The 15,745-nt window shown below is 35.7% G+C and overlaps 1 protein-coding gene across 1 annotated transcript in view; it reads left to right on the forward strand.

The window, feature by feature from the left end:
• LOC120535778 (septin-7-like) overlaps positions 1 to 15,745 on the forward strand; it is a 113,386-nt gene continuing 97,641 nt past the window's right edge. Inside the window, exon 1 of the mRNA XM_039763837.1 lies at positions 1 to 258. Coding sequence (XP_039619771.1) covers positions 220 to 258 — 39 coding nt within the window. The 5' untranslated portion in view covers positions 1 to 219. The remainder of the gene's footprint in view (positions 259 to 15,745) is intronic.

The raw sequence follows: 15,745 nt of genomic DNA on the forward strand, positions 1-15,745 counted from the left end.
GAGATGAAACGCCCATCTTTTCAGATGGTTGCATTGAAACACATTTCTGGCAGTTTGTCTTATTTTTTTTTTTTTTTACTTCCTTGGGTATCGTGTTTTTTATTCATGACCGTTATTCTTGAAAAGCTGAAGAAACTCAACTTATTCGGGAATTAAGCGTGTGTTAAATAATATAATTGGAGTTTAGCTTCCTTTGAAAGTGGGATTGTCGTTACTAAAATGATTGAGAGACCGGATTCAGTAGTTGGAAGTATATCAGTAAGTATTTGGCACAGTCGATTTGTAACGCAGTTTTCATATTATTTGTTGTAAAGTGGAAAACAGAAAACGTGATCTAACATCAATGCAAATGCATTTTTTGTAGTACTGTACAAGTGAGTGAGTCTGTGTATCCTCCATTGCAGACGTCTTCGTATACTTCCTTCTGAGCTCACTGCTGAAACGGCCGCAACTGTTCTTCTTTGGCCGTATATATCATAATTATCAGTAAGAATAATGATGTCTTGACTGCAATTAATAATAAAGTAAAAGCTGGCATGTTTTTTTTTATGTTTTCCTCGCAGCTACAGCGATCGGGTTCGATGTGATGCCGTTCTCGGCATCATCTAGTCGCACCCATGGACTACTTCGAGTATTACACTTCGCATTATTACCATTAGTATTTTATTATTAATATTATTTTCTTCCAGAATCATGCAATTATTTCTCCATTGATTGAGACAACTTTCCTGCTTATCTTCGTTACATTGATAAAATAAACCAGCGGCGTAAAAGCTCGCCAAAAATAGACACGCTTATAGCAAGGCTTTGCTAACAGAATCATCTTAATTGACTCTTTCAGCCGCCAATAATATGGCAGCTTCTGTGATATTACCGCGAATAGCGATCTACTGTAAAGGTCTTTGCGCCTCTACAATATACAAAAGCTGTTGTGAATTAAAGATTCAACATTTTTGTTGAAACGTATTTGTACAGGCGATTTGAAATAATTTACCGAACAGTATTAAAAAAATGTGTAATCTAAGTGTTACATACTAACAAAATACGGTATCCCCTTAAGGAACTAGTTTGCGAAGCTGCTTTGTAGAGATTAGTATCCTAGACTTTATTTATAAAATCTGAAATATAATTGGTACACAGTATATACATTGTTTGCTTTTTCTTACAGCCTGTATCACAATGTTTACGCGTTTATTTATAGTGTCAGAATGTGAAAATATTTTAGTTTAGCTATAAGTTAACGACAAAACTATCTGAGCAGTGCACCGTCCTGTATTAAAATGCTAAGGGCAAACATTGCTTCAGCAATAAGGAAGGCATTAAAGCCACGGTTCTTTTTTGGTGTAGTGCATTTGGTACGAGAGATTTACAGTAGCAGAAGATTTTCATTCAAGCACAGTTTCAGTTAAAAATATACTCTATTGTTGAACTTCTGTGTATCTAGATGCTACTGTTTTTATTATGTTCGGTTAAATGTTTCTAAGAATATCAACAAATTTTGTAAACTCGATTTCTTTATACAAACGTTTGTACAGAACAAGCCACTCGGTCACTTAGTAGAGGTGCTGAACCCTAACCTTGCTGGATGTATTATTATGATGTTCCACCAGTTAACTGAGTGCAGTCGACTAATGTTACTTTTGTATTTTGTAATATTACTTATACGTAACAAGAACAAATAAACATATTTTCTTTTTAAAGATTTAATCAAAATCAACATGCTACGATGTAGAGCCAGTAGCTAGCAACTTTAGTGTTGTCAACCACTAATTTTAATTAATTACTGTATATAAAAAAGAGCATATTAACAAGAAAGTATACTAAAATGATGTAAAAAGTAGTAATCCAGTAGATTCTGGTACTGAATAAGAATAATTGTGTTTACGTTGTAACCTGATCTACATCTATTCTTAATAAATCAGATGGTTTTGCATTTATTTTTTTAACATCTAACCAGCCTCTCAGTACAAAGTTGCTTTTTTCATTTCAGTGCTGTGCCATCTGATTTACATGCAAAGTGAGAAAAAGGAGTTGCAGGAGTTTGTGGGGGAATGCGGATATATAATTTGGTAGAGTGGTTATCATTTAAGTCGAAAGAAGTACAGCCTTACAGTATGTGATGGATCTGGATTGGTACAAACTCACAAAAAAGAACATTTTATCTGAATTTTTGAAGGCCAGTTTTTAACAAATGCAATTAGCATTTGACTTAGCTTAAAAATGTATTATGTAAAGATACCAGACTAGTATTTAACATGAACATAAATATTCTTTAATCTATGTAATTGCTGAAGTAGAGTTAGGATAAGCCTTCCAAAAAAATAACAGATTTAATTACCTGCAGAAACTGATTTCACATTAAGAAAATAGAACTCAGACTTATAGAAATGGTAGGTATCTGGCATTCAAGTAGGGTTTGACATCATTTAGAGTTTATTGATTCCAAATCAGATTTAAATTGTGCTTATTAATTCAGGATCTTATCTGTTCTCTGTTCTGATTTTAATAGGGTTAAAGAAGTGGTCTAAATGTTTTAATAACAGAAAACTGTCATTATTTTCTTTAAAGAGTTCAAGTGAAACTTTTACAACAAAGGATACTTAAAACAGTAAAACGAAAAACAGAATGTTTCAAGTTAAAATAATTATAATGTATTCAATCCAAATATCACAAATACACAAAATAAAAAGAGTGTGTGTGCGTACAACAGCTCTTGTTAAGTAAATGATTAGCATATTAGGAAAGAAATATGTGACAACACTGGGCATATTGTTTCTCCAGCAGTATATATGTATGTATATATATATATATATATATATATAATACACACACACACACACACACATACTGAGTATCATTTACTTCATTAAATTTACTTGAGTAACTTCTAATTGTACTTCTAAGAGTAGTTTTACTGCACCATACTTTTTACTTTTACTTGAGTACATTTGTGAAGAAGAAATGCTACTCTTACTCCACTACATTGGGCATCACTCGAATTAAAACTTTTTTTTCCATTAGATAAAGTCTGCCAGACAATTGTCAATCCGCTCTGTAGCGTATGCTGTTAAGTTCCATTGCGTCTCCAGCTCTGACGCGAGGTTTTGGATGTTCCCCAAATATAGGCGCTGCAGCTTTGAGGACAGATGTTGCATTTTTCGTTTGAAAGCATTAACTGAGCTAATCATATTGACCATGGTTTTCTCTCTTCCTTGCAGCTGTAAATTAAGCTCATTTAACATGTTGGTCAGATCGGAAAAAAAACGCCAAGTCTAGTGGCTGTTGATCGTTATTAAGTTGCTTGTATTCTGCATGTTTAATGACAAGGCGAAACTCCTTTTTTTATGGCCAGGGGTCTTGAAATCTCAGCAGGAATTTCTGCCTTGCCATCTGCCTCAACGAAGGCATCTTTTATCATCTCTCATCTTGGAAGGACTTCTTATGTTTAATGATCGAGTGACTCACCTGGAATGATGCTTCGGTGTGTCTGCCTTTGCTTTTGAGTTCAACCGAGTGAAAAATGACGGCTGTCAGATTAACTGCGATTTTAGTTCCCTCTCCTTTCTCTTTCTCAGATTGCTTTTCGGAAGGAAGTCAGTTTCGTAGTTTTTATGAACAGTTCGAAAGTGCCTTTCCATATTTTAATTCTTTGGAATAGCAGTGATAGATTCACAGATCAGACAAATGCACTTCGATTGTGACATTGTGAGACAAAAAAATCCTCTTCCACATCCAGCCCATAAACAACAATTTTTTTTTATCCCTTCTTTAGTTGATATAAATTGGAAGGCTAATTAGATCACTTAGATAGCCGGAGTTTTGCAGTAGCTTGTGCGTTTGATTGTGCATGCGGGATGACCAGTGTGTTGACCAACAATGATGGATGGATTAAAAGCCAGAAGTCTACGTGACTATCATCATCATCAAGTCCTTCCGTGAGAACCCTAAATCCAAAGAGGACGGTTTCATTTATGTTAGGTAGAATGCCCAGAGGGGACTGGGCAGTCTAATTTCTGGAATCCCTACAGATTTTATTTTTTTCTCCAGCCGTCTGGAGTTATTTTTTGTTTTTTCTGTCCACCCTGGCATTCGGACCGTACTCTTATTCTATGTTAATTAATGTTGACTTATTTTATTTTCTTACTGTGTCTTTTATTTTTCTGTTCTTCATTATGTAAAGCACTTTGAGCTACTTTTTGTATGAAAATGTGCTATATAAATAAATGTTGTTGTTGTTAGAAGAAAAGAGATCTCAGACTGGCCACCCTGTATGTCAATCAAGTGGCAAATGCCATAGGGAGGGTCTTCAGATGTTGTTGTAGGCAGTTTTGTTGATACATCTTCAAATATATGTCAGTCTGTCAATATGTCAATGGATGAGGTTATTTGGGCTACATTTTTTACCTTGAGGTCATCCTCAGCATTCAAAAGTTCCACCAGCAAAGTCCTTTTACAGGGAGGTGGTTAAACAAGTATATAACAGGCTTATTACAAAGTAGATATCCCTGGAAACAATAAATGATTATTAAGAGTAAGACCATGTCAGTTATAATTGCTGCAACAACTAATTGTCATAATTGATAATATTCAGTTATTAAAAACATTGACAATGAATTACTTTCATTGATTAGTTGACTACATCATTAGGCTGAGTACTTGTACTATGCAGTTGTACCACTACTTCATTCAATTGTGAATACAATTGAAAAAAAGGCACACAGTAAGACTTAGAAAAGACTGTGAGCTAAGACTTCCAGAGTTTGGGCGCAATTTACTCTGATCACAGGAAAAAAAAGGCGGAATGTAGGTCTGGCCTCATATGGCATGAGAGTACAATGGAGATACACATATATTTGAATAGGAAACATACAGCTTTAGGCTCTGTGGAGTAGAAAGACTCACCATCATCCCAGTAAATTGAATGTTACTTCTGTGGTATGTGATACAGATATATGAATGCAATGTTTGCTAGGCTTGGCATAATGACATGACTTCAGTTTGAAGTGAGGAGTAATTTAAGTCATTGTCCAGTCTTTTACAATTAAAATAAAACTCTAGCATATGGGAAAGAATTTCATGATGGACAAAAATGATTGTGATGAAATGATAATGTAAAAGTACTGTTGTAGCAAGGCTAGTTTTGCCGTTAAAACAGAATTTTTTGGGAGGATCACGCATTTTTCAAATGTGAAAATCTAACTGCATACTTGCAACAGCAAATGACATGCAGTAGACTGCTACAGTCTATTGGCTGTAAGCAAATATGCCAAAGAGTCTGAGGTGATTAAAGGTTTCCAGACACACAAACGCAAATGATGATGCAAAAAATATGAACTTTCAGTTAAAATAAACTTGGCATATTACATAGCAAAGGAAGAACTCGGTTTCACATAAGTAAAGGCAATAATTTTTTTTGCAAAGGGAAGATCGTCTGGACATTTCCTCAACATATGAAAACAAGGTTCATTGTTAAACATTACTACAGAAAAAAAGAAACTAATAAAGTCACGATGGTGCAACAGATTCTTCTGTTGTGGAATACTGTGGTTGTCAAGATATTTATATGATGTTTATATGATGATTTCTTTCATAGAAACTGAAAAAAACCTTATAGTTTAATTTTCATGTTTAATTTTGAAGTTTTGGCTTAATGTAATTCTGAATATATATGCCACATTGCAAATGAATTTATTGAAAACCGTTGTATTTTTTAAGAAAATTTTGTGTGTGTATGTTCTTTGCACAACCAGAGCCAGATGTGCTACAAAGTGTTTTTTTTTTGTATTTATTACTATTTATTTTCAATGTATTATTATATAAAGGTTGCATAAAAACTTTAATGTTTTGTTTAACAATGAGCTACTTGTAGATATTATAAAGAATACATTTCTAACAGTTTTGTACAGACTTGTTTATTTGGAGTTAAATTTCGTATACTTTGTGTTTAATTTCAAATTAAATTTTATAATCCAACTAATTTAGTAATCAACAAAATAATCGCCAGATTACTCAGTTATCAACATAATTTTTAGCTACAACTCTAATATAAACCAGTGTTATTTAAAATAAAATGTGTGCATAATTTGTATATTTTGATATTGTACTTTTTGTTAAACTGCACTGGCTGTGGCAGACATTGCATCATTTTGAATATTTAGTTGCGATTAACTGCAATTTTTTTCTTTTTTCTCTCTCTGTAGAGCGATAAAGCTGTTGGCTTCTGTCTTGTTAATTGTTCAAGTATAGTTTGGGTAAGATGCAGCAAACAGTGGCAGATAGATAACACTGTAATTTAAATGATGTAAACTGATGATGTCATTGATCATAGGTATGGTGGTCCAAATGGACCTTAGTCCCCTTTTGGTGGGTGAACTAGCATATACTGAAGGAACACAGATTTGGAGATAAACATTTTAATAACGGCTCTCCGGTTTCCTCCCACAGTCCAAAGACATGCAGGTTAGGTAGATTGGAGATTCTAAATTGGCCCTAGTGTGTGCTTGGTGTGTGGGTGTGTTTGTGTGTGTCCTGCGGTGGGTTGGCACCCTGCCCAGGATTAGTTTTTGCCTTGTGCCCTGTGTTGGCTGGGATTGGCTCCAGCAGACCCCCGTGACCCTGTGTTCGGATTCAGCGGGTTGGGAAATGGATGGATGGACATTTTAATAACCCATTTTCATTGCAGGTTTTTTTTTAACTTGGAGTTTTTACTCATTTTTTGTAGTGTGACATATTGCAATTTTAAGATCATTTAGGCATAGCACCTTCGTATTTCTAATTCAGATATGTCAATTTACATACTTTATATTTTCCTTAATTGTAGCATATTTCAAGATTTCCAATGACTTTTTTTTAATATACAGGTCAAATACTGATAGAACAAACTCTATTTTAAGAAAATCCTGGTCTTGTCCAATTTCATTAAGAACCAATATTATAAAAAACCTCATTATAGAGAAGTCTGGTTTGTCTGCAAAATTCACTACAACAGTCATTTGTGTATAAAAGCAGTTAAACAAAAGTACAGTAATCCCTCGCTATATCACGCTTCGACTTTCGCGGCTTTACTCTATCGCGGATTTTATATGTAAGCATATCTAAATATATAATGCGGATTTTTCGCTGCTTCGTGGGTTCTGCAGACAATGGGTCTTTTTACTTCCTGTACATGCTTCCTCAGTTGGTTTGCCCAGTTGATTTCATACAAGGGATGCTATTGACGGATGGCTGAGAAGCTAACCAATCGGAGCACGCAGTTAAGTTCCTGTGTGCTGAATGGCTCAGCGACGGAGCGCTGAATTCGATTCCGCGGCATTAACCAGGAAGTCTCGTCTCGCTCATTCAGCATCAACGTGTTTCGCTGTGTAAAGAGTTGTGCTCTTTTATGTTTATCTTTGTGCATAGTCAAGCCTTCATTATGGCTCCAGAACGATCTGCTCCTGCTACTGCTTCAGGGGCCTTGCCCAAGCGCCAACGGAAGATGGTAATGATTGCCGAAAAGGTAAAATTTTTGGATATTTTGAAGGAAAGGAAAAGCTACACCGCTGTAGGACGCCATTATGGCATCAATGAGGCTACGATTCTTTTTATTTAAAAAGTAGGAAAGGAATTTAAGATCTACAGCCGTAGTGTCCTTTTAAACGGTGCAAAACAAGTTGTAAGTGGATGTAATAAGGCAGTATTCTGGATGGAATCTGCTTTAGGGATTTGGATTGAAGTCTGCTGGAAGAAGAACAACGGCGGTGCTATACAATTGCCTGAAGAGGCTCCTTTAGAAGAGCTGTAACGCTCTCCTTTGTTGTGCAGTAAAACTAAACTCCTCGTTATCGGACAAGACATCGTGTCATTGTTGGTGAGTAACTATAATTAATTTTCTACTTACAGTAATTAGTACATGTACGTACATTTAGTGTCACTGTACACACATTTACTGTATACAATTTTTCTTGCATTGTACGTATTTATTGCTGGTGGCCTGTCTATCGTATTAGCTGTAACATATATGATATCGAAGACACTTGATATCTTTAAAATAATATTTAGGTTTTACTGTATATAAACCGTGTGTTTACATACATAATTTAAATGAGTTTTACCGAATATCTAAGGGTTTATGCTGTGTAACTGTGCGGGGAATATTTATAAACAGTGTGGGAGAGTTTATAAGGGCTTAAAATATAAAAAAATAACCATACAAACATATGGTTTCTACTTCGCGGATTTTCACCTATCACGGGGTTCTGGAACGCAACCCCCGCGATCGAGGAGGGATTACTGTATTTATTCTGTACATGGCAAATAATTGTGATTCAGGAGCTCTGCTGAACAATCAGTTAGATTTTATTTTGTCATTTGATTTACTTGACAGTTGTCTCAGTGTTGCAGCTGCAGAGCTCAAGAAGGGTTACTGCAGACCAGAGACATTGTGGCCGTATCTAACTGACAGTTAGATTTGACTTCAGCTGTACTTGTGGAACTGTGTAGGTTTGCGCAGCTACACTCCTTATTTCCGGGTTTCTCAAGGTATTGTTTGACTTTGCTGAAAATACTGATCAGACTGAGGATTAAGTTTTGGCTTGCTCTTCAGCAAAAGTGTTTCATAAATTTGCTGAGGGTTTATCCAATGAACACCTGCACACTATAATCTTAAAAATATATTTGAATGTGTCAGTTCTTCTTTACAAATGTAACCTTTATTTATTCAAACTTTTTATCATGAACTTTTTCTGAAAAAAGTGACCCATGAAAGAACAAAGAGCAGACAGAGATAGCCGTTCAATCCATTTTGTGAGGGTACCTGTGGGATACCTTTTATGAAAGTTGAGGGCACACCGATGGGCACTGTTTATGTAATTAAAGCAATTTACAGAGAAAGATTAAACTTTTTGTTACCATTGATGTTAGCAGGAATAAAACAGAAATTTCCATCACATTCAGCATTCTGTAGTTAGCTTTGTCAAGTGTACATGGTGAAAAGACCACTCTATGTTCTAATTCCATTATAACGAAATGCCTGTAATAACCTTTTTTTCATTCCTGAGCACTTTGCTCTAATGGAATTTGACCTATACAGTGATCCCTCTCTATATTGCGCTTCGACTTTCGTGGCTTCACTCCATCGCGGATTTTAAATGTCAGCATATCTAAATATATATCACGGATTTTTCTTTGGTTCGTGGATTTCTGCGGACAATGGGTCTTTTAATTTATGGTGCATGCTTCCTCAGTTTGTTTGCCCAGTTGATTTCATGCAAGGGGCGCTATTGGCGGATGGCTTAGAAGCTATCCAATTGGAGCATGTATTACGTATTAACTAAAACTCCTCAATGATGTACTGTAAGATATGCTTCCCGCGCGGTGCTTGATTGTTTGATTTTCTCCCTCTCTGACATTCTCTGCGCCTGACGGAGGGGGTGTGAGTAGAGGGGCTGTTTGCGTAGAAGATATGGACGCTCCTCTAAAAAATGCCGCTTTATCGCGGTGCTTCGGCATACTTAAAAGCACAACAGCACGTATTGGTTTTTTGATTGTTTGCTTTTCTTAGCGAGCGCTCTCTCTGAAATTCCCTGCTCCTGACGCGCGCACTCCTTTGAAGAGTAGATATATTTGCATTCTTTTAATTGTGAGAAACTGTCATCTCTGTCTTGTCATGGAGCACAGTTTAAACTTTTGACTAAAGGGTGTTATTTCATGTCTAGAGGGCACTAATAATGTTAACAGTGTGGGAGAGTTTATAAGGGCTTAAAATATATAAAAATATCCATACAAACATATGGTTTCTACTTCGTGGATTTTCATCTATCGCGGGGGGTTCTGGAACGCAACCCCCGCGATCGAGGAGGGATTACTGTACTTCTTACTTGAGCTAACTAAAATGGTGAGTTAGTAATTTAAGAGAGTCTGCTATAGTAAAGTGAACATTGGACGAGGGGGTTCCATCTGTCATAATTCCAAAATGGATGGATATGAGTGGATGAGGATGATTTGAGAAGCTTATTCTTTGGTGACTGAGATTGCAGTCCCTGACTCTGAATACAGTTATAATATTTTTCTTACAGAATTGCTTTAGAAAATTTAAAGGGGAGTTGCCTTGAAACCATTGCTATAGCTATCTTGATAGTTGCTTAATAAATTGTCTCTGTTTAAGGTAAAGGTTGCAGAAGAAGAAATTGTATATATTACAATAGACAAAATCTCAAATTTGTATACTAAAAAAATGATTTATGGCAAGCTGTTAGAGTGATGCAAAAATTAAAAATAGGTCACTTAGACTCATCATACTATGCATGTACTGCGGGTACTTTAATAAAGGGAGAACTTTATGGTTCAATTTTAAAAGTGCAAGTTATCATAATGACACACAATTGAATTGCAACATTCTTAAGTGAAATGGATTTTTACTATAGCCGTAACTTTGTTAGGAAGGGTGCATGTTGGAGTGCATGCATTAAACAGAGCATAGTAGACTCTCTTTTAGTAGTAAGCCATACTGGCCGAGTGATATAACAGTATTTTTATCTGTGTTGTAGGACATCAAGGTACTAAAAATGCAGCAGTTTGGTTTCTCGTGTATTTGATTTTTGTTGAACCTTAAAGAATCCAGCGAAATGTACCTTTGATTGTTTTGGTTCAAATCATTTGCAAAGAATCAAATAGCAGTTCACTATACTTAACATACATGGTTTTAAGACTGCTTGTTGTGTAGAGGTAATTTGTTTGGCACTTGATGTAAATGTTGCACTATAAGGCGAGAAAAATTTGGAAAGTATGATTCATCCATGCGTAGTAGTTTTCCAAATGATAGACTACTTTGAAACCAATTTCTTGCCTGACACATTCCTGTAGAAAATGATAACATTGGGAAGCAGTGGCTGTATAATCAAAAGTGTGAATCACAGTCTTTTGGTCTTTATTTCATTTGCTTTTTTTTTTTGCTCTGTTGCACAAATGAGGAAATGATTTTTCTTACTCAAAATAAATGTCTTAGTACAATTATTGGGCAGCTGTAAGAGTGATTAATAGTTTTTATTTTTTTTTTCTCCTTTCTGTACAATTTTTCTCCCTTAAATTATACCTCAGATGAATACATTGCTTATTTTCAGTAGTGACATACTGTATATAACTATTATATCTGCACACTGCTTTCATTTGGCATAATGCTTTTACTATTTTTCAGCATTGTATATGTACTATTTAAAGGGTGAGGGTGTCATACAGACAAAATTTTGTACAGAATGTAAGAAAAATTTAAACCAGTCATGTTGGTTATGTCAGAAGTATGCATATCGCATACAGATTACAAAACATAACCCAGTTCATACAAGATGCATTTTCTATGTTTGCTTTCATGGAGAAATGTTAAGAATGTTTATTTTGTGAATTTGTTTGTGATAACCCAAAAAGGGGTGGAGAACGGACTGACACACAAGTGGCAGTGGACCTATTTTAGCTCTTTGTGACAGACCCTGGCTAACTCGCATTGCAGGCCTCAGGAGATTCTGTTATCTTCCTAAGGTTATTCCACAGTCAGCCTTGGGATTTACCCAATAATTACAGGAGCTTTCAAACTGTACATTGCGTTTTTTTTTTTTCTTTCATTTCAGTCCTACTTGCCACACTGTTCAGAGCTGCTCCACTCACATGGCTTACTCTCACCTGCATACAGCATTTCCTTACAGGTTCAAGTCACTGTACTTGTTTCTTAATGAATTTTGCTGACTACATCTGTTTGCACTAGTATTGGATCAATACTATAATTTTAACTTTGGTACCAATATTAGGGCTATATGATTTCCGCGATGTGGAAAACACAGACGGGATCACAGAATTTATGCTTAAAAATGGATTTTAGATTTAAAAACGGAAATGTGCGGAATGTAGAGACTGAAGGGGTGACTGTTACAAAACTTCCCAATAAATAATAAACGATTGAAAAATCTGTAGTTCTATTATTCAGATACTGCAGTATTTTCTAGTTTGTTGTTTTTGAAGTAAATGCAGTTCTTCGTAGAAATACAGTCATGCCTCTATCTGTTTGTGCACGTGTTTCCTGTATGTTTTCTCTTTAAAGGCACGCAAATTAGCTAGCTGCACGAGACAGAAATGTCAAAGCGAGCAGTATCAGATACCCTAACTACGTCGAAAAAACTAAGAAACATGTGCTTAACTGCAAAATTGTGGGCACAACAATATCCCGGTGACTTTTACGAATCTGGACAACTTTTCTGTAGGTTTTGCCAGCATACCATAGACTGGACATGAAAAGATACTTGCAATGACCATGTCAAATCTAAAACTTATCTCAAGATCAAGAAGAAATTAAGATCAAAAAGTTTTCCCCTTTAGTTTACAACAGAGGAAAAAACAATCATCGGATGCAAGACACCCAATTGTGTCCATGTGAGTCAGACATACCTTGCTCAATAAAAACAACGAAGATGCATCCTTTCTTTATTGTAAACAAAGAGGCGCGCTGCAAGAAAATGAGAGCAGTCTTTGTCAAATTCATCTGCCCCGTGTCTTTGAACAACATATGGACACCATTCTTCGAAAGATTTGTGGCAAGAAAATGTGTTGTAGTTGATGAAAGCCCTGAAAGCAGAGACCACATAGTTCTCATCCTAGTGATAGGTGAGTAAACACTTGGCTGTATGGTAATTCTTCTATGTAGGCAGCTCTAATTGTATGTGATGCATTTAACCAATTTAAATTATACAGGTATTTAACTGATATTAACAGCCTTTCCTGTAGAAAAATATTATTTTTGAACGGCACTGGTCGTCAAGGGTTCCCATTTAAAAATTAACAATGATGTTCCTGGATTTAATAAATATTTTGCTGTGCGGGGACGAGGCATGCAAGGTCCACATTTGACTCTTCCGCAATAAACTCGGCCCCTACAAACCTGGGTAGAAGAACAGGCCTCTCCTCATTAAGAAACAAGCCCTTAAATGCAGGTCACTCTTTCTTTTTTCTAAAAGTGAAATTATCCTTCATCTCAGAAGGATGCATCAAACTAGTAACAGCTCTTACAATTCTGGAAGGCACTTATTGTCCTATACTGCAGTCTCCGCATACAGCATCATGGAGGAAATGGGCTCCTACCTGATGAATGGAACTGCAAAATAAGGTTCAGTTGTGTTAGTGGGCTGTTTCATTATAAGGAATGTAAAGTGCCATTTCACTATTGTTTTTGTTGTAGCTGTTTCTGCTTTCTTACAGTAAAAGAAATCAAAAAAAAAAAAAAAACATTAAAAACCCAAATATCAAAATCGAGGAAAAATAAAAGGAAAATCAAAAAAAAGAAAACGGAATTTGTGAAAAAATAAAATGGATTCCATAGGGCCATACAATATCAGCTTTCCCACCTAAATACCCCTACCAGAATGATATTGAAAGCAAAAAAAAAAGTAACTCTCACATCCACAGTACTGCCAGGTGCTTCATCCCGCCAGCCCATACACAAGTGCCCCTCTGCCCTGCTGCACTGCATATAATAAAGGGGAGGGTTCCTTTTGGAGTTCTCAGCGTCCTTAAATAAAATTATACCAAAATTAGCATAATATTGGTGTAGTACTGTTTTTAAAAAGGTGTTTTTCGTACCAGTATACCACAATCACTAATCTACACCACTGCAGGAAAGAAATGGTACATTCTTTCTGTTCATATACAGTGCGAGCCACTGGCTTCTAGATGGACGAAGAAAGTTCAGTGACTTGTGTAATATATGCTGCATCTGATTTTACTGTTGTGAACTAGTAGCCAGTTGGATATTTGTTTTGAAATATTCAAATTTATTCTTTGTCCATCATTCTGGCAGGTTGACTTGTTCAGAGGAGATATTGTCTTTATTGAGAGTTTCAGAATTTCCTGCATCCATATTATAATGAATGAAAGGAGGGTGTAAAGAGGGATCTCTTGGGTTTAGGTAGACATTATTATCCCATAGGGAAATTTGTTTGCGGCAGTAAACTACAAAAACAGAAGACATTGTTACAGAGATCCAATAGATACAACAAAGACATTTGACATACCAATGTTATTGCATGAACAAACACTCAAGATCAATACAAAGAACAATAATTACTTTTGACAGTATACAAAATAATAATACAGAATTTAACATTTAGCATCATCCCTACAAATAAGAGTATTTAAATTGCTTGTAGCTCTATGAATAAAATAATTCTTAAATCTGTTGCTCTTTACCTTTGGAAACCTAGATCTGCAGCCTGATGACAATAGCTGGAATTTAGAGAAAAGAGGATGGCTATTATCTGACAGAATTGAGGTGACTTTCTTTCTAACTTGTTTGCAATACATTTCAGTGATAGACATCTGCTGTGAACCAATGCAAATTTTTATAATGTCTTTAAGATGATATCTTGTTGTTGCTGAGGTTTCCAAACCAACAGATAAAAGCCAATGTGACGATGGATTCAATAAAAGTGTCATTATGGTTTTATCCACTTTAAAACAGTTATGACAGCCCTTTTTTACATATTTGCTCTGGGTTAAGATCAAAGTTTAGTTTGTTCTCAATGATTGTTCACAGATATATGTATTCAGTGTTCTCCCCAGAAATTTCCAGCTGGGTGGCAAGAAAAAGTAGCTGGGTGGGGTGGGACAGGGAAATTTGGTGGTGTGGAAAATTAAATGTGCACTATTTTTATTAGTTAATTATTATTAATTGTTTTCCAAAGCTCAATATGCCTTCTTTTTTAAGGTTTGACACTTGTGAAAGAATATTTTGTATTAAATTTAAGTAGTATCCAATTCAGGATCCTGCAACCCTAACAAAAATATTTTTAAACAACAATTGTTATGACGTAAACCAACAGGCACAAGTATTGTCGCTGTTGGGAAGAAAAATAAAAACATTAAAAAATGTATAGGAAACCTAATGAAGAAAAATTGAAAAATATTCTTCAAAGCCAACTTGCATATGCAGGAGGTGTCTTCAGTTAAATATTTATTCTTCTTTTCTTCCTAGAGGCCCAGTTGTCTGAAGCTTTCCCATAATCAAAGTTCCCAGGATCTGGGCCCTCCAAGGAGATCACTCGTACACTGTTGTAGTGACTGTACTGCAAGGTCATCAGACAACCATCTAGTGTCACTGGCCATTTTCAGCTTAATCTTGGGAATGTTCAGAATATTTTTAATTTCTGTTAAAACAGCCATCCTAACTGAAGAATTTTGGAAGAAATAGAACAGCTGCTTTAAGATGTTCAGCTTTGTTAAATAAGGTACAGCAGCTGCTGCTTGGGCACTTGCAAGGGCCAATCAGTGTTTTTACACAGTGACAGTTGACCAACAGTCCAGATGTTTTATCTCTAAGCAGTTTTGCCACACCTTTCTGTTTCGCAATCATAACAGCTGCTCAATCTGAACCTAGTCCAACCAGATTAGCAATTTTCAAGCCCAGAGTGTCCATAGTCTCACTCAGCGTGTTGATTATAGTCTTCGCTATGCAGTCAATCATATTGTGTGTTGATACAAAACTAACTCTGACCTCTTTAGTGACCTGGCAAACATATTTAATGTAAATAATTAATTGTTTTACATCTGAGGTATCTGTGGTTTCATCACACAGAATACTGAAAAACTTTTCTGTGTGTATATTTATCAGTATGTTAGATTTTATTTCTGATTTTAAGACATCCAGCAGCTCTTGCATTATTCTTTCAGAGGTGTAATCTGCATTTTTCCCAACATTAAGACTTTTGAGTGGGAAAGGGAGAGCCTGTTG

This window comes from Polypterus senegalus, chromosome 9, assembly GCF_016835505.1.
Source record: "Polypterus senegalus isolate Bchr_013 chromosome 9, ASM1683550v1, whole genome shotgun sequence".
Classification (NCBI taxonomy): Eukaryota; Metazoa; Chordata; class Cladistia; order Polypteriformes; family Polypteridae; genus Polypterus; species Polypterus senegalus.